Source organism: Leptosomus discolor, chromosome 5 (genome assembly GCF_034619465.1).
Source record: "Leptosomus discolor isolate bLepDis1 chromosome 5, bLepDis1.hap2, whole genome shotgun sequence".
NCBI lineage: Eukaryota > Metazoa > Chordata > Aves > Leptosomiformes > Leptosomidae > Leptosomus > Leptosomus discolor.
Genome location: NC_141395.1, coordinates 22738199 through 22757770, shown reverse-complemented (window position 1 = coordinate 22757770; position 19572 = coordinate 22738199). Strand labels below are relative to the sequence as shown.

The following is a 19572-nucleotide window of genomic DNA, read 5'->3' as shown; positions in this document are numbered from 1 at the left end:
TGCTGTGCAGTGCAGTCACCATGCGGCTCCACAAGCCAGGCACACTCGGTTGCCTGATCAGGTTAATAACCTGGGTCTCAAACCTGGGAAAGGGGCCATGCTGCTTCACAGCAAACATGTAAGACAGACACATGATGGCATGGAGTGCGAGACAACACCAACAGAGAGGAAGTGCCTAAGACTTGACAGGTCTACAGTGTTTACAGGGGCTGCAAATTACTTTTTCCTACTTTAAGTAAAATAATATGTATATTTATACACATAAACCAGACGGTTGTATACTTGGCTGAAGAAACATTGTGTGAATTAGTTACAATTAAGTCCTCTCCTCACCATCTGTTTTTTAACCCAATAAACTACCTCCAGGTTTGCAACACTGAAATAACCTGTTACACATGAAAACAGAAGACAGTAAAGAGTAACATTAGACAGAGCTTTATCTTTTGTTTACCTCCCACCTGATAAACCCTGAATGGTTCTGTTCCCTGCCTTTGATTGTTTTGTCCTCATATTTCCTGCTAAGAGTTTACAAAACAGCATTATTGAACAGGCAGATAAGAAGCACACCTATTTGTTTAATAACATCAAGGGAGAAAAAGTGCTGGCTCACTCATTTTGTTGTTCAGTTGCTCAAAAGGATCAAAATACCAATTAACTTGCTGGCTTAGAAAATCTTTGATATCCTCACATTTACTGACATTTTGAAACTCTTGTTCATACTTGCCTAATGTCTTTTTGATTATGAACAAAGAAGTGCCAATCTGTTTAGCATTTGACCTGTTTTCTCAAACATTTTTATGTATTCAACTACTTAGTTCCTAAAAACACTTGACTAGTCATGGCTGTAAGTTGAAGAAAAATGTTTCTTGTTCTATTGATAGCTTTTTTAAACATTGTTCTTTTTTTTTTTCAAGACCAAAACAGAACAGAATTTGTTTAAAATTAAAGCATGAACTGAACAAAGGAGAAAGAACATCCCCTCTCCTGCCCCACATTTATATTCTGAACTCAGGAAGTCTCCTATGCTGTTCGGCAAATTGTTAGTCTCCCCCACACTTCCCTCGTGGTGTTGAGTTTCTTTCCTGAAAGAATTACATCAAGTTGGACTAAAAACTTGGGGAGTATCTGACAAGATGTTAAGCACAACTTGCCTTTATCTGTAGCAATGGAAAGCTACAGTCAGTGCTGCTTTTACAACCATTACTTTTCAAGGCTGTACTCAAATTCAGTGCACTTTTGAATTAAAAGAATCTACTGATAAAAGGAGGCCTAATTTCCTCTCAATTTACACTAATTTCAGTGGAGTTAATCTTAGTTCACTTGAAAATTGGATAAAAGTTAAGGTTAATAATTCTGCCTTCAGCCTCTTCAGGATGTTGCAAAGATGTGTCAGTGATCACAAAAATTAATCTCTTTGTTAAACCTGCTTTAGAATGGTGTGATCCTACTAAAATTAGTCACGTAACACAAAAAAAAAAGTTGATGGAGATCATGTCTGAAAATTAAATTACTTTCATGGACAAATGAACACGTTAGTTATCCTTCCAGGGATATATATCTCTAGTGTTTTCCTGTTACATATTCATTTGGCATATTAATATATTATAAATCAGAAAACTTCATGATTTTTCAGAATGAATTGATTAAGCTATGGTTTAACGTCCAGCATCTCTCAGTGCAAGTACCACAGATTTCCAAGCCCAAATAACTGATTTACACATGTAAATTTACCCAATCTCTGGGTTTTCGAAAGGCCTGTGAATCTGTTTATGTCTCCTCTTTCTCAAAATCATAATCAGCTCCCTCCCTTTAGCATCATACAATGACTTGCTTTCAGTAGATTCATTAAACTCTATATTGTCTGGATGAGCAACCTCCAGTTCAGAAAATATCACTAAATGCTTGATTTAGCCATTCACTACTTGTTCCTATTGCTGAGTAGTATTGATAGCTTAACGGTACTGCTTCTGCTCCATTATTGAGTTATCAAGCCTATGGACTAGAAAACAGTAAATACTACACAAAAACATAATCTAGAGGAAACCGTAATGATCATATAAACATATCATCATCATAAAGACAACAGCATTTCCTGAATCAAATTCATAACTTTTTGAGATTGAGAACAGTATTAAAGCCAGTAATAGTAGCCATTACAAGGGTTCAGGTGAACAGAGATTTGGTTATAATTCATGATATCTCTAAGACAAATAACTACGAGGCTACGAAGTTATTAAAAGGAATACTTCTAAATCTAAAGCTTTTAGTTAATTCTTAAACATAGGGATATTCTTCATATGGTGGCTGAAGGTCATTGACCTTCCAAATCCTTGTATTATCTGAGCATGATGCACAGTTTCCACTTGTTGCCTCTACTGAGGGAACCACGGGTACAAGCTTGCTACTGAATACTAAGCGCTCACTGCTGGTGTCACATTGACTTTTCTCCATTAGAGCTCAGATATCTCTTGTAGTCTTTGCCTCTGATAGTCACTGCTCTCATCAGAGAATCAGACCATGCATATACAAACCAAAGTTTGTATTCAAAATATAGAATATATTTTATTGAATGGAGTTTTAAAACAACGGCCGTGTTATGGAAGTCTTACCTTTTCACAAACTCTTCAAAAAGGATGCGATGAGAATACCCTTTTTGGCGTATTTTGACAGTTTCCAGAATTCCGGTGTATCGTAGCTGCAGTAGAACTCTCTCGTAAGAAAATGTCAGTGCTTCTCGATCATCGTTAGGTTTAATGCAGCGGACAAAGTGAGGCTGTCCAACAACCATTTTGGATAAAAGATCCATGAGGGAATACTAGTGAGGAAAAAAAAACCACACTTGACAAAAAACTGCAATGCAACTACTTAAGTAGGAGATATGTATTTGTAAACAGTATTTAATGCTTGATTATATTTTAATCTGTAATGTTTATCTGCACTGACATTTTCTTAATTTTTAAGCTTTTGGCTAAAACCCAGAACCTATTAAAAGTTTTCAATTGTAAAAGAAAATTATTTTTCTAGTTCTTACTTCTTACACCTTTCTTTTCAGCTCTCCTTATATCATGTTTCTGTAGTTGAAGAAGGCCCATAGTAAAAACAAAAAAATTGAAAAATGTCCTAACTATAATTCTACTGTAGGCATATTTGACCAATGAAATATTCCCAAAAGAAGAACAAGCTTTACTGCGAAACAATCAATCACAGAAATTCGCAGCAAATCATAACGAAAGGGTCGCAAGAAGTCATCAGTTCAGTCCTCTGCCCAAAAAGAACGCTAGATGTATCTGTACCATTTCAGACACATCTCTTTTTTATCCATTTTTCAGAATCACTGGAGTTATAGACTGCACAACCTCCCTGGACAAGCTACTGAAGTGCTACGTTATCATGACTATTCATAACGTTCTTAACATCTAACCTAAATCTTTCTGCTGAAACGTAAGCCCATTACTTTTTTCCTATCTACCCTGGACATGGAAAACAATTTATTCCATTCTATTTTACACTAAAATGAAAAAAAGTGTGATCAGATTATATATCTGCTTTCCCAGTGACTCCTCTGAATTCTGATACTCCTGCTCCATACTTGCCTCATTAACCCACCGTACAGTAAGTATTTGTTGCAAATACATTCAATCTCAAAACCGTGTACAATTCCAAGCCGACTGTGGTCACTTTCCCATAGGCTGTATCCGTATTATGGTGTACTTTCACACCCATTCCCCAATCCACTTTTTTGTTGTTTTTTTTTTTTTACAGGTCCTACACAGCTGACATCCGTGTAGTTCTTTGCAAGAGCACTCTAAATACGCACTTGTATTACTAGGCAAGTCTGAATGTGTGTCCTTGTACCCTCCACACTGGGGCAACATTTCAGTATACATCAGCTTCCTCTGTGTCTTTCCTTACACTATTTTGCATGCCAAGGAAAACAGGTATTCCTACAGGGCACACTGGCCAGCACAGCACCATGAACTTCCCCATTCTGCACGGTACAAGTGCAGCCCAAGGACCAACTTCTAGGATTTTAGACTTTTTAGAACTTTTAGACCAAAAATTATGGAAGTACAAGTATGAGGGAACAAAAAGAAAAGGAGCAAAAGAAAATTTAAAAGTCTACAAAGGCCTCACAACAGAATAAAAAATTTCTCTTATTATTGTCTTTTATCTTACAATCCCACAATATATCCGTTGTTCTTATCACCAAAACGTTTGTTTACAATTTAACTTTTGTACCCTAAAATAGGAAGCCATAGTTTGCCGCTTCATGTTAGTTGTTTCTTCAGGGTGCCGCATAACCTCCATCGTGTCAACCTGGAAGACAAAACTCAGATGGTAGAGCTGTTCCAGAAACACTGCAGACCCACTCTGCCTTGCCAATGAAAGCTGGTTTCAGTTTTTGTTATGGTCATTCCTTCAGGTGAGAGTAATTCAGAGTAATTTATCAGAGGTGGGAAGGCCAGGTTCTAATAGATGCAGGACACACTGATTTCAGAGAGACCTGTAAGTGTTCCAAATGATTTCACACTTTTGTTATGATAGTATAATACTTGGCCAATGAAGCAGCTGTCAAGATGCAATACCTTATGAACTGAGTTCTAAAAAGCATTCCTCTTTTGTCACCATTACAATGAACTCCATCAGATCTTATTTTCTGTATAAGAAGAATTATCATTTTTGTAATGACTGGGAAGTAAACTGAGCTGCCTCATTTTGCTCACATATAGTGAAAATCTTGTTGTCGGATAACAAGTGTCAAACAAAGTAGGTAGTCTCAGAATGTGTAAGTCTCTTCCTTTTTGCTGTTGCAGTTACTATCAATTACTTTAAATTGCCATTTTGATGCCAAGAATTTCAGCAATCTTACTCTGATGAACTGCCATAGCTTCAAATACTGCTTTTTCAGCATTTCGGAAGAGTTATTTTTAGAGGGTATACATGGACAGCAAACATATTGCTCCTTGTATATTTCAGTTATATTGTCAGTACAGCTGTTCTTATCAAAATGAAACCAGAATTTATGAATGAGTATAACCATGGTTACCAATCACAAGCAGATTGTGTTGCTGTATTAGAGCTCAACAAAATTAAAGAAAATCAACCAGCATCCTGTTTGCAGGGAGCATTAACAACATTTTAGCATTCACTTGCTTTGTGGCAGTTTACCATCTGCTCTGACCAGGTGGCATTTGTATAAACCAGATAATGCTGTTGTCAGCACCTGTGCTACACTTCCTGGACTTTGCTCCATATGATCATTTCCAACACTCACTGACTCAAGACCACCCTTCTGAACACTAAAAGTAATTGCTGAAAGATTACAGTCTTCAGTAAAGTAACTGTGTTTCTTACCTTCAGGAGATATTTAGGAGACTGCATGCAAAATATAAAGGAAATAAAACACTAAGTAGTAATAGATCAAGAAAATGGATTTTGTGTTCAGGAAGAAATCAAAAGGAAACTTGTGAAGGCAAGACTCAGAATACAGATGGTGCAAAGGGAGACAGATTTCCATAAGGGTGACCATAAAAATTTCAGTAGTTTTTCGTAATCCGTGATGTTCTAGCCCAGAGTGGCATACATGCATTAGTACTCATCTCAAAGTAACACGTGACCGAAGAAAAAAAAAAAAAACACACAAAAAAAGATGCAGTCTGATTTCAGTTTTAAGGATGTTAACAGAAAACTCTGTAATATATCCCAGGAAAAACGCCTTATCAGTAGAGATAACATCAAACATCTTAAGAGGTCACCTGACAAAGTAAACATCAATGACCTAACCAGAACAGCAGGCATGTCCATGGGGAAGGTTACAGGAATGTTTCTAAACTATCTTGGCAAGACAACTGCTTTTTGAGAATTGATATCTAAATTTCTAGTAAAGGTCAGGTAGAAGACAAAAGCCGTACCAGTGAATAGTGACAGTAAATTCAGAATAACTGGTAACATTTAATGTTAAAAGACAGACAATTTAATCATAAAGACCACCAAATCAAGAGCAAAAGCAAATAATTTGAGGAGTGCACTGAAGCCCAAATGTCCATGAATTTGAGCTTCTAAACTGGATTCTTCTCTGTCTAGAAAAGCAGAGACTCTCAGTGATGTTGTTGGAGGTTCAGCACTCATGATCTCTCATTCACATCTGGAATATCTGCTGGCCAGTAAAGGGTGAGCTTATGCTCTACATTTTGGGCAGTAGGATACCATAAGGACATCCTTTTCACAGCTGCTTATTTTCACCTGTAGAATCTTACGATCTTTGAGACTGCCACTCTGTCAAATATGGTTTACTACAGCCTGCTGGGTTCAAAAGGGGGTTGTTTTGTTTGGTTGGTTTTTTTTTGGGGGGGGGGAGGGGGGGGAAGGGAGTGAACACACAAAAAGACAGATGGTCAGAAACACTCACAGAGGAGATGCAATACAGTTTTTCTCAGAAAATCAGAGTACAACTAGTATCATGAGGTTCCTTTATCTACGGATGTAGTTGTAAATTTGGATCTGTGCAGTCTGTAAGGACTAGGATCAATTTTCAAATCTTTTTGTCAAGAAACATTTGAAGTTTCTATTAGAAAAATTCTGATAGACCCTGAAACTAGAGAGATCTTCCTGTAAGAATTTTTAGAAGTTTTATCTCTTGTTAATTTATAACACTGTGTGTCTACGAAGCCATGCAGTTTTATGGTAGGGCAATAATCACATGTACAACAGGCAATAGTCTTTATCACAACTGGCTTGGTAGAAAATGATAGAACATAATAAGAATGTCAGGATATAATCTTGTGTTTTAAATCACTAGCTACTCTTTTTAAACTAAAATGAAGAATATTTCAACTGTTAAGTCACATTTTTACATGACAGTAGCAGTGACATAAAATATACATTTAGATGATTACAACTGAAATGGAAAAAAGCTTGACCTACAAAGATAAACTGTTCCATCACTAAAAAAAATTGCTTATAATAATTTTGAAACAATACTAAAAGAATGATTTATGACATCATGTCACCTTACGAAGTCACCGGAAATTATTACTTTCACATAATGACCACACCTGCTGCTGGCATGGTATGAAATACTGTAAAAACAAAAAAATACGTTAAGCAAAAAAGCTCATAAAATTAAATGATAAATGAAAATGTCCAAACTTCCAAACAAAATCATTACGTTTGGATTTTTTTAACAAATTGTAAAATAATAATTTAAAATCTTTTTCCTGAAGTTGTTTTAATTAGAAGTTTTATGAAATTATAAGAAATAATTTTTTCAGCTAAAAAATATTTCAATTAACATTTTCCGAATAGTGTTGCACTTACGCATGGCTTTTAGATCCTTCTTTAAAAATTTGAAGGGTGAGTAAAAACCACTGAAACACTACTTCATAACTGATTGTGTTTATTAAAGTTCTTTCTAAAAGAGAACTGCTCTATTCCATTCCAGCTTTATCAATAACATGCATGCTTAGAAAGCTTATGCTGAATATAGCTGGATGTGGAAGACAATGTGTGTATAATACAAAAAAACAGAAAGGACATTCTCCTTCAGTACTGAAAGTGTTTATACCAGAGAGGAAATAAATCTCTGAAATCTACATCTGTATTTGCAGGTACAGTGAAGGATATAGATGTCTGTGTGACATGAATTATGGTATCAACATTTGAGCATGAGCTCCTAATAACAAGAGAGAATGAAAAGAAATAGAAAATCCAGAACATAAAATTCTGTTTTTGACAATTGCTGTTACCACATTTATTTTTAAAAATTATTATTGTTTGCTTTGGAGACAAAAAAACCCAAAACCCTTAACTAAGCTAACTCTAACAGTACTACTTAGGAAGCAGGGAGGGGGTGTACACGCTATCAGCTTGAGGCACAAGAGTTTTCCTCACAAATCAAGTGGTCAGAGGGCAACACAGCCTATTAACTGCCATAAAATTATCCCATCCTTCTGCAATTATGCCACATATTTTTATGGCAAAATTCAGCAGTGTTTAAATTCTACAGTTCTTCTTTTTAAAGAGTAGTAGTTTTGTCAAGTTGTTCTTTTCTGGTCGTCTATCAGTTACAAATGTCCCCTGGTTTTTCACTTGCAAGTTGAGTAAAAAAAGGAACAGATAATTTTTTTTAAAATTTTGCCTTTGATACTGTCAAATACACTATTCAAATTCTTAAATCTTTCTAGGCCAAAATTGCCAGAGGAAAAACTTGGCCCCACTGAAATAAAGAGGAATATTGCTACCAATATAAATGTAACTGAGATTTCACTCCAAAAGTTTAAAGATTAATCATCAGTAAATTGATTCTTCACTGCATTCTAAAATAGGGTTCTCACTAAAACAGGAAACACTGCTCCCAGCTGAGGTGCATGTCTTCTGATATTAAGGCAGACTCTCACTTGGTAAGAACCTCACTGTATACCTACATCAGCTAAGCATCATGTCCATAGTCTTGCTGTAATATTTTACAAACAATTGCCTGTCTCCAAAGGGAACACTACTAACCTTGATACGTCCAGAACTAAGCTGTGGAGGCAAAGACCTAGATGCTGCTGTCACTCTGGCTCTCGCTTGTGCCAAGTTACCTGTTCAAAAAGAAAGACATACATACTGCAAAAACTGTTCAAGAAGCTTAGCATGGAAAAACCTGTATGGTGGAAAATCAGTTTGTACAATAGTACTAAAACCAGCAGACACCACCACACTTCTTCCACACCCCGCTCATTACCAATTGTGTCTGCAGAGCATTCAGCACGGGCATGACAGAGTGCAGTGTTGATTTAAAAGGGAGGAAAAAGTCAGTGATAAGGCGGTATGTCACTGACCTTAGCTACTGAGCTGATGAAAACAATGACAGCACAAAGGCATACAGCTCAATCACTAGTAATCAATTTCTCTGTGACTCATTGAGAGATTTAAAAGAGAAAAAGACAGCAGAAACAATCTTGTTTCTATGAAATCATGTGGATTCTGAAGTGTTTAGACAGCATCTTAAGCTTACAAACTAATGAAAGAGATGAGAAAATGATAAGACGGTATCTTTTTTTGACCTTTTGACTTATAGGCCTGCTTAATCTCCTATCTTATTGTCCCTGGGGGTTTTTAAAGACTGATTCAATTCCTCAGGCCAAAACATCTTGTGGTGTCAACTGAAAGACAAGTGCCTTTTTTTAAATGTACAGTATGACATGTCCTAAACTTTTTCCTCTGTACTTGAAGAAAGCCAAAGTCATCACAAAATAGCTTTTCAAAATAAAGGCTCAGAGAAGAGAGGAAGTGATACAGGACTGTGCATATGCAAGACACTCTGTATATTTCAAAGTTTTAGCAAGTCTAGCACAAGATGTCCAAATGTTTTCTCTGGCTATATCTTCAGAGGCTAAACTGTGATTAATAGCATTGAAAGAACCCTTTGAAGCAGGATTGGTGACATCAAAGCCCTAATCCATGGGTGGCAGGATTTTTATAATGAGTGGGAAGCATTTTAACACATTTCAAAGGATTTACAGCATGAATAAACAATAGGCCTCTGCAGATGTACCACACACCTTTCAGAACCAGAAGACATAAATAAGTGTCCATTTTAATTTAAATGTAAATAAAGTGTTAACACTTCTTTCAGATGCTAAGTGCCTTGTTTGCATCAACTCCAGTGTTTAGCTGTTTGCTTTACAGAAAGCCAGTAACTCTAAACAGTCTTCAGAGTTTTGCTAAACTATATATTACATAACCGGTAAGGAGGCAGGATGGGAAAAACAAAAACCAAGAACACTTAATCGCTGGTAATTATTCCATAAGGGAGCAGAGCAAACCCAGTGTTCACATAACACCGAAAGCAACTTTTGCTCTTACTTTCCTCTGAACAAGAAAAATACCAATCCCCTGAAAGCAATCTGGAGGCCAGCACTCAAACACAGCAATGACATTCTTTGGAGTGAGTCAAACATTCTGTATTAATTTCAAAAAGCATTTCTCTTTTAAGCTGCTGGCATTGGGATTGACACAACGCTGTAAAACTGGCATGTCATTTCCAGATCTAACAATGTATATTACCTGACAGTCTAAATCACAGTGCAGAACACGAGGTATGTCCACTTTTTTGGAAACTGCTTCACGCTATACTGTGTAGACTCATGAGAACTGCAATTCATGTTTTGAAAATCTTTTATTTCTATATACACACATGATACATATGGTATATACATGTGTCTCTCTAAGGTTAAAAAGAGGACTTCTATGAGCAAGAAGTTGGTGAATTTCTTTTTCTCTTAGCTGTAACTGTGATATTTTTGCATGTTAGAAATTACTCTTTTGTGCCTTTTTTTGGCTAAAGTAGACAACCTGGAAAGGTTGGTTTTGGCTAGGCTTCAGATTAGCAAGTCTAAAGCTTGAAAGCCTTGCTCTGGAGAATTGAGACAAAACAGGATAAAAGAAAGGAGTTGGGAGAGGAAAGAAATTTGAATCAGATTGTTTAAAATGACTAAAATTTTGTTGCATTTCACAACAAGTTACAAAACTCTAATAATCAAATAAAAACGTAGAATGATAAGATAGTTGCTCAAGGTTCACCACACTCACTGCTGGCATTAGGTTTCTAGGGTTCATAATTAATAACCCCAAGCTCTCTCTTAGTAACTCATGCAAAACTAGAACTAAATATTTCTGATCTGGCAAACCAAGCAAATAAACCTTTTTATTAATCATAAATCTTTAATGACTTCACAAACCAAAAAACCCTCAAAAGTGGTCAGTTCCTGCTTAAAAAAAGAAAATCTTTACATATCATGATTTTGTTCATCAGTTACTTCCTTCTAGGAACGGATTCTTGTCAGTGCTTATTTAATATGTCAAGTGAATTCTTATGTAATTACTAACTACTGAATTGTAGCATCAGATGAAATCCACAGAAAAAATGCTCTTTTCTTTCCCAAATCAGACACAAAATGATGCTTCAATAAAAGTTTGTGAATTAGTCATCTCAAGTAGTTCATGGTCAGAAAAATAACTACCTATCTTTAACATGTCTAAGCCATTAAAACTAATAATCAGAACAAATGTGGTCTGAAAGTTAGCCTACATAGTAAGAAATGTTTCACCCAGAGTTAGCATGGTGTTTATAGTCAGTAAACATTTGGTACCTGTCCCTGCATTTGATTTTCATTTACAAGGTCATTTATTACTTTACATACCAAAAATAATGAAATGTTCTTCCACTTTGTGGAGAACATCAATATTTGAAGAACAAACGTTTTCAGATAATAACACAGCCAGTTAAAACTGCCATAGGTTCCTTGAAAGGTTAAACCGGTTAAAGGTTAAAAGACTGCACTGTGCCTTTCAGAAATTTAGCTTCACACCCATTACATGGACAACACTTTAGAGAAAATACAAGTGACACCCACATAGACTTATATAAAAATACTACCTATATTAAATCCAACTCCACAAAATGGACCAATTAAGCAATTTAAAACCCTGTCAAGACTTTCTTAGGGTTTTTTTTTTAGCAAAGGCATTCATGAGGGAGGGGAGACATGTTAATGTTTAAAATTAGGACTAATCTTTTAAACATGTACATGTTTAATTTTATTCACACGCATTTCCTTTTCAGTTCAACGGGACTGCTCATCTGAAAAATTAAGGCTCCTACCTATGTGTAGACCAAGGTCTGTGGGATTCATTTGTGTCAGTGGGGGAGTCAGTCAGCGCCAATGTTTCTCTTTTTCCTCTCTGTTCAATAAAGTTAGGAATGTCATTAATGCTTTCACAAGTTTCAGTCATTAAAGTTTGTGAAATGCTCTGACAGCTTCCAACAGAAAGAGAAGTAGCAACGCAAAAATACATGCACTCACTGGCTAAGCTCACTGTGCCAAAGCTCAGCAAAACTCCTTTTGTCCTGAAGCTGTATAGATCTCACATCTCTGCAAACATATTCTTCACTGATGCCTCATTTCAGCTAGGTGAGAAAGACCACACTGTCAAAGTACCATATCTCTTCCATTATGCAAAGCCAAGCAGGAGAAGTTTTGAAAGTATTTCAAGTATTTACACACCACAGAAAGAAGAAAAGTGTTTTCTTTTTTCAGGTTAGACTTTGGAAGCGCTCTCTCAGAAAGGACTAGTCAGCATTCCTGGCTTCTCTCTTGCATCTCTGGCACTTACTCACTGTGTGATCCGGCCAAATTAATGATTTGTCCAGCCGTTGACTTTCCAAACTAATTATGAAAAGTACACTCTCTGGCTCGACGTTCTGATGTTACTCACGGTTTGTCAGTGCTTCATTACTCTTAGGTGATGGGTTCTCTAAGTAGTATCAAGCAAATATCAGTAATATTAGCACTGTATTTATAACCTCATTTTGGTTATGTCTGTAACAGATCACTCCTCCCAAAGTACGTGTATGCCAGGTAAGAACTACATTGAGCTTTGATACAACATTTAGTTTGTGAAGTGCAAATGACTTACAGCGAAAGAGCCTAATGACAATGTCACCTTACTGTACGAGCTGTACCAGGGATATTACTATTATATAGAGGGCACAGTACAAGCTCTTTCCTTCTCCTCATATATTTTATTAATTTCTTTCAGGCTTCTTGTTCAGATAACAAGAGGTTACTTGAAACACCATGTAGATACAGTAGAATATGGTCAGAAATGCTACAATGCATTCATATTTCATTGACACTACTTCTAATCAGTGCTAAGCACTTGCACTCTACAAGAGTACAGAGTCAGACAATGTCTTTGACATACACAGATTCTTCTCTGTCTTTCCTTTCAGTACATTTTATCTAGCCTAAGGAAGTCGACTGCTTATCTCCACAATGCATTTTCATCTTCTGCTACTGTAAGACTAAGCTTTCCTTAGTTCGACTATAAATGAATACACGTACTTTTTTATTGGGTACTAATTTGAATCTGGTCACTGACTATCAAAACTCTATTCTTTTGAGTCACTGAAGTCATTTAAGCTAATCTTGTGCAATAAAAAGCTAAGAATCCAATTTTCTCATATACTACATGTTTTAAACAAGAATATATTTACAAAAAAGTCTGTAGAATACATTTATCAATACAGACACACTTCCACTGCTGCTTATTATGAAAAGAGAATCACTTTACTTCCTATTCAGAATAAGTAAATAAAAAATGAGAAATATTATTTCCAAAAGCAGATCCATATTACAAAACAGAATCTAATAACCATGAAAACTTAGTAATAGTGAGGCCCACCCAGGAACAACTTAATTACAAGTAATTGCTTCAGGAGCAAGAGAGACACACTTTTTGGCCCAGATTATTTGAAATGAAAAATCCATGCCATAGTCAACTGACAAATTCTGACCCTGATTCTCAATTAGACTAACGGTTTCTTTAGTCTTATTAGCATGAAGTAGACACAGATGATATTTACAGATACTTAAAAAGTTTTACATTGCTAGACTGGGACTGAAGAACCTGAGTGTAAATTCAGTGCTGGTATGCTTTCTACATACATTGCAGACACTTCAGCAGTCACTTCCCACATTAGTAAGGCACACTGGCAAACACACAGCATGACGTTACAGCAACAAAAAAACCTTTGCTTGTAAGCATCATTGCTGCTACATTTAAATATCATTTTAACACCGTAGGTTAGCTTCTTGTAGAATACAAGGGAAGAAAGACACTGGCAGCAGTTGAGATGAAATGAAGGTCAAACTACCTGCTATATTCCAAAATATGTAAATGTATGATGTCTGTAAGAAAGGTCTTAAGTTTTACCCTCACCTAGTAAAGAAAAGCAGATTATGGAATATAATTAGCTAGTGGTAGTGCCCAAGATATTTTTAAAACACAACCTTAAGTATTAATGGCTACTTTAAGCAACATGCCAAATTTTCCAGCTAAATTGAATCAGAAATGTGTAGTCATCTACTCAATTGGGAGTGTGTTCACTGAAATGCAGACATTTCCTGAAATATCACAGGCACATATATGACCATAGGATACACAAGCAAACCTTATGTGATTCTCAGAATATCAGTCCCAATGACATGACCAAACTCACAGACAGTAGGCAAAGCACATATGCTATAGCCTGTTCGTGTGATAGATGGTTCCTAGGCACAGGACAAGGGAGGGTCATATGGCTCTGGAAAAGAGGGTGGCAGAGGGCGAGCGGATTGCCTGCTGGACAAACTCTTTATCTGGCCACAGCCAGGTGGGCATAGGTTGGGTACCTCTGTCCAAACACAGGACTAACGATACAAGTGGCACCCTAAGTACAGCTGAGGGCTACCTGAAGCCACATGTAGACCAAAAAAAAAAAACAAAAAACCCAACCCCCGAAAAAAAAGAAAAATTGTCTGGAAAAAGTAATTAGAAGTTACACTATAAACAATGCTGGAGTTTTCTACTGCTTGATGCCTGGCATTTTCTTTAGTCAAGTCTGTAGCCAGAGACCTGACCAACCTGCTGGAATCTGACAGCTGGCCACAGCCTGATCTGGTTGGTCCGCCAGCTGCTGCATTACAGAACAAAGCTCAGCTTTTTATAATTTATACATTGCCAGAAGACATAAGCCATTTCTTTCAGATATGGTCCTTAGCAACTTCCATCCATGTCTTTGGTAGTGTAGGGTTTGATGATGTTGTATGTAATCAACTCAGGACAACAAACCTTGAAATCTCTGGGGAACAGCAGACAGTACAGAATGCTGCAATCTGTGTCATAGGCTAAGTACCTCACTGTCAACACAAGGTTTTCTGTTGCCCCAGCAGACTGCCCTGGTTCCTGCACCACACCTGTAACTGAGATTAGAAGAAAACTACAAAGAAAACTACAAAGGTATATTTTTTGTGAAGACTTCAGTGTTGAGAAATTCTCCATTAATTTTCAGCATTAGCCAAAACCCCCTTATTCCAGTTATCTCTATTCAGGACTGAATTTAAGTTTATTTCTTCTTCCAGAGGTTATGTGGAAGAATACCTCTAAAAACACACATGGGGTTGAAAATACAGTTACCACACATGCTGATTCAGCTCTCATCTTCCTCATTGTTTTGTGTAATTGACATCCTTTCTCTTGCATATTATGTAAGGGATTTTGGTTTTCCCCAAAAATCATATATACTTTATATAGAAAAGTAAAAGTTTAATTATGAATAATACGGTAGTTATCTCAGTATTTTGTCTCTGCTCCCTCGCCAACATGAACCAACAGCAAGCATTCCGGTAGCTCACACCTCAGCATCTTGTCTCTGATGATCTCATGACTGTCCTCAAACACTAATTAAGCTTCACTGTACTCAATTTAACCTGAGCCCAAAATAATTTTCTACAAGAACAGTGAATAAACAGGAAACCTAGAAGAAACGAAGAACTGTGATTTCCAGCCCACTGTTTGTATTTCCAGAGTGTTCGGTCTCCATACAATCTAGAAAACATTTTATGGTATATATTCTATCACTTGAGACCTGCTGCTGAAGCTGCTCCATACATAGACAGTCTGATCAAAATCCCAGTGAAGATTTCCAATGAATTCAGTGGTAAAAATTCAGGTATAAAGATGTCATTGAAAGCACATGGAATAAAATAGAGGAACATTTTCTTCGACCTCACTATGACTATCAGTTTTCTCAGAGTTTAAGACCCTAATCTAGATGGGATAAAAACGGTGTCCAAAGCAGGTTTTGGCACTTCAAGAGAAGAGTTCTTTTAGAAGTCTTAATTTAGGATTAAATATGGTTACAGAACTTTATGAAAGTCCCAGGCCTCCCCATTTTTGAAATCTAGGCAATAATGATGTTGACTACTAATTTAATCAAGTCTCAAAGGCTTCTCAACTGAACGTTTGCTCCTCTGGATCCCAGCACTTCCATATATTATCACAGATAGTTATTTTTGTGGTAATTCAAAACATTATTTTCATTTATATTTGTATCTCCGCACTTAATGAAACAAATACCCATTCATAGAGAAATCCACAAATGCATTTTCTGTCTTTGACACACACTGTGACCTACTGTCCAGGCAGTTCAGTTATAAGGTCTCCTATGTAAAGCCAAGCCAGGCTGGAATAAGTAAGACAAACTTAAATAACAAGAGAAAAGATAGTGCTGGTTTAGTAAAGTACTGACCTTTACAGTTTGTTGTAGGGTGAAGGAATAAAGAAAATGGATAAAAGTACAAAATCATAGTAAGACACCATATTCAGAGTCCAAAATACTCTGAAACAAATACACAAAATCCAGCTCAAACTCAGAGGTTTGTTTTCCACCAACTACATTCATCTCTTAGATACATTAACCCCTATTTCAATTATTTTGAAAGAGTGGGAAATATAACCACGTTCTTTGTAAAGGACACATCAAAAACATTATGGATATTCAAACCAGCAAGGTTATCTGAATATTCAACAAATTTATCTGCTCTACAAACTCACTAGAAAATTTAAAAATAATTGCTCTTCTAAGACTTGATCTTGAGATCTACTGAATGCTTCCAATGACGTATCAAGCATCTTTGACACAGTTTGACCTTACAGCACATAGTGCCTGTAGAAACTGCCTAGTAAACCACTCATTAAAACAACTACTGCATAATGTTCTCTGAATATTTCTCTATTTAAATTCTGTATATGCTGCACAGTGAGATCTCATAGTCTACTAGTTAATATCGAAACCAGTAACATCTGTGTAATACATCTTTTCCTTCCTCAATATTAACACATAATAGTATACAATTAAGTGTTAAGATTAATTATTGTTCTCTACTGTGAGTTAATGTTCATTATAGAATTGAGAAGTTAGGCTAGAAACATGAAAATTGAAAAGATATCTCCTCTCTTCTGAGAGAAAGGTAAACAAAAATTATCCTCAAGATTTGTTCTACAGAGAATGGCCTGTTATGAATCAAACCAGTAAGGTCATCAAGATCTGTTCTTAAACTTGCCCACTTGTACTTTTTTTAGGGTTCAATTTGCAAGCACTTGGAGAAAAAAAAAAAAAAAAAAAAATCTATGCCCTTTACCCATTTTCAATACAACGTAATCTGTGAAGTCTCATATTAAAAACAGCGGACTTCTGCTTGGGCAACACCCTTTACCAAACATAAACATATATCTAACTTGACCCTTCTTGGCTGCTGCATTTACTGCCATCTGCAATTCCAGAGATTCATTGACATTCTTTATTTATAGGGAGTTATTCTCAACAGTAAATAATTGTTATGTGTTATATAAAGCTTTAGCAGGACTGAGATCTTAACTTTGATCTGATACATGGTTCTGTTTCTAGATGAGTTCCATTTTTAGGGCTATTTTAAGGCATGTTTTGGATCCTACTGCTAGCAAGTCTTGTGAGTAACTGTGTATTCCATTTGTCCTATGACACAAAACCTTAGGATACCAAGAAAAGAGAAACAGTGAACTGTAGAATGCTCAACTGAAAAACTAAATACAAAGTAATCCAATACTCTACCTCTCAAACTCAGTTAAGCTACATTTAATTTAGTTTACTGATGTCCCACATCTGCAACCCAGTAAAGTTCACAATTGTTACGTTGCACAGCTGTGGTTTAAAGTCTCTCTTTGCACACAACACACTGGCAGCAAAGCAAAACCGATTAACTTTTATATGCTTTTAACATATGGACCAGTTAGAAGTAGGAAAGCCTCTGTGTCCCGAGTGAAAAGATACAGCTTCCATTAACTTGACCCAAATTCTTACAAAACATAAATTCTGATTCATTTTAAGTAGAGAGATTATAATTACAATGGCTTTGTTTCCAATTCATTTGACTTAGAGTGCCTGCAGTTATCTCTTAGAGGTGAAAATACTAACACAAAAGTACCATTATAAAAAGATTTTACTGTAGGATAAATTAGTAAAATTAAGATGTATTTGAGTCTTTTGCTCTATTATGATGTATGGAATTAAAAGAAAAAACCCGCTAAGCCCAAATGGAAACATGCTATGTTTCAGTGCATAAGTATGACACACAGCAAGCCAAGAGACCTGCCACTACTTAACACTAGAGGAAGGGCTTGTACTCAATAGGAGTGCACAGTGACAAACACGACAGGTCAAATCATGGTTCCACTGAAAACAATGGCAAAGCATCTACGATTTCAACTGGCCAAGATTTCACTGAATGCCTGGTAGCATCTGTTCATGGGACTGAAATGCAAGCAAATCCATTTTTTTCCCCTCACTTTCTGACTCTTCATGAGGAACCAGCTGCTATCAAAGTTACAGACAAATTAATAGTGAGATAGTACTCCTGTCACCAAGGAGTGGTGAAAAGCCATTCTTTAAAGTGATTTTGCAAAAGGCCCTAGTTCTTGTGTTCTTCAGTGTGCATAAAGGAAGTCTGAAACATTTTTTTCACATTCTCTCTCAGCACATGGTTTGTCAGTTGTTTGTTCTGGGTGGGGTTTTTTTTTGTATGAGACATACATTGTTTATAATTACTTTTTGTCCGAGGGCTGTGAGCAGGGCTGGACACCCAAAGGCACAACCACATAGACTAAAAATCAATACTGAGGAGAGCAAAAGACCTTTAGGCAGGCTAATTATAATTAATTTGTTTTTGAAAAAAAAAAAATTTCCTCCTATTTTGGACAAAAAAATTCCCTTGTTAAAACATCACTATCCTAATTCTTCAGTCAAGGTTGTGAAAATTTTCATCCCAGTTCTCTTTGACAGATTATGCTCAAATATCTAGGCACCATGAACAAGGAGTGTTTATTAGCAATGGATGGTATTTACAGGCTGCCCAGAGAGGTTGTGGAGTCTCCTTCTCCGGAGACATTCGAAACCCACCTGGACGCGTTCCTGTGTGACCTACTCTAGGTGGTCCTGCTCTGGCAGGGGGGTTGGACTAGGTGATCTTTCGAGGTCCCTTCCAACCCCTACCATTCTGTGATTCTGTAGACTGATACTTTATCATTCTGATTGCGTGAGCAATACCCAACGCTACCAAAATTACTAGTCGTGACGTTGCTCTAGCAGTAATGGTACTCAGCTCTGTATTTATTCTACACAGCCGAGCCCAGCCCCTACAGATTCTCAGAGCTAGGACAGGGACATTTCCCAGTGCCTCTGCTCTGGTGGTGGGAAGGCTGGAGAATTTACCCTTCCCTCCCTCCAGGTGGCAACTCTCCCCCTTCTCTCCAGCAAGGACCTAAGGCAGAGCAGAGCGACCCTGATAAAAGCTCTAAAGGTCTGTGAGACAGAAGGGGAAAAAGACTACAGAGATTGTGTTTCAAGAGTAGAGAATCATGTTGTGCTGCAGCTTTTCTGAGATGCAGGCCCTCTGGCACATCTCCCTATCCCACCAGCATGATCTGGTCAGCTGGAGAACATAAGGTAAGAGGGAGGAAAAGTGGAAGATGGAGCCGCAGTCTCAAAAATCCCTAGCGGTGCTTTGCCCAAGCAGTCAGATGCACCACCACTTAGAGGTGATGCTGCAAAAAGTCTTGAATATCAGGACAGCAAGTCAAACAGTCTGGCTCTTCACTGATACCAGTAGTCAATGTACTAAGTGTCTCCTTAATTTTTCCAGTTGAAGGCCTCTTCTCTTACAAGAGGAC

General features: G+C 36.9%; 1 protein-coding gene across 1 annotated transcript in view; it reads right to left on the bottom strand.

Annotated features, from left to right (window-relative positions):
- The window catches only part of MYO3B (myosin IIIB), a 218796-nt gene that overhangs the window by 70769 nt on the left and 128455 nt on the right, over nucleotides 1-19572 (bottom strand). The window contains exons 23-26 of the mRNA XM_086465966.1: nucleotides 8503-8582; nucleotides 5356-5406; nucleotides 4240-4317; nucleotides 2610-2815 (exon numbers count right to left, since the gene is read on the bottom strand). Coding sequence (XP_086322092.1) covers nucleotides 2610-2815; nucleotides 4240-4317; nucleotides 5356-5406; nucleotides 8503-8582 — 415 coding nt within the window. The remainder of the gene's footprint in view (nucleotides 1-2609; nucleotides 2816-4239; nucleotides 4318-5355; nucleotides 5407-8502; nucleotides 8583-19572) is intronic.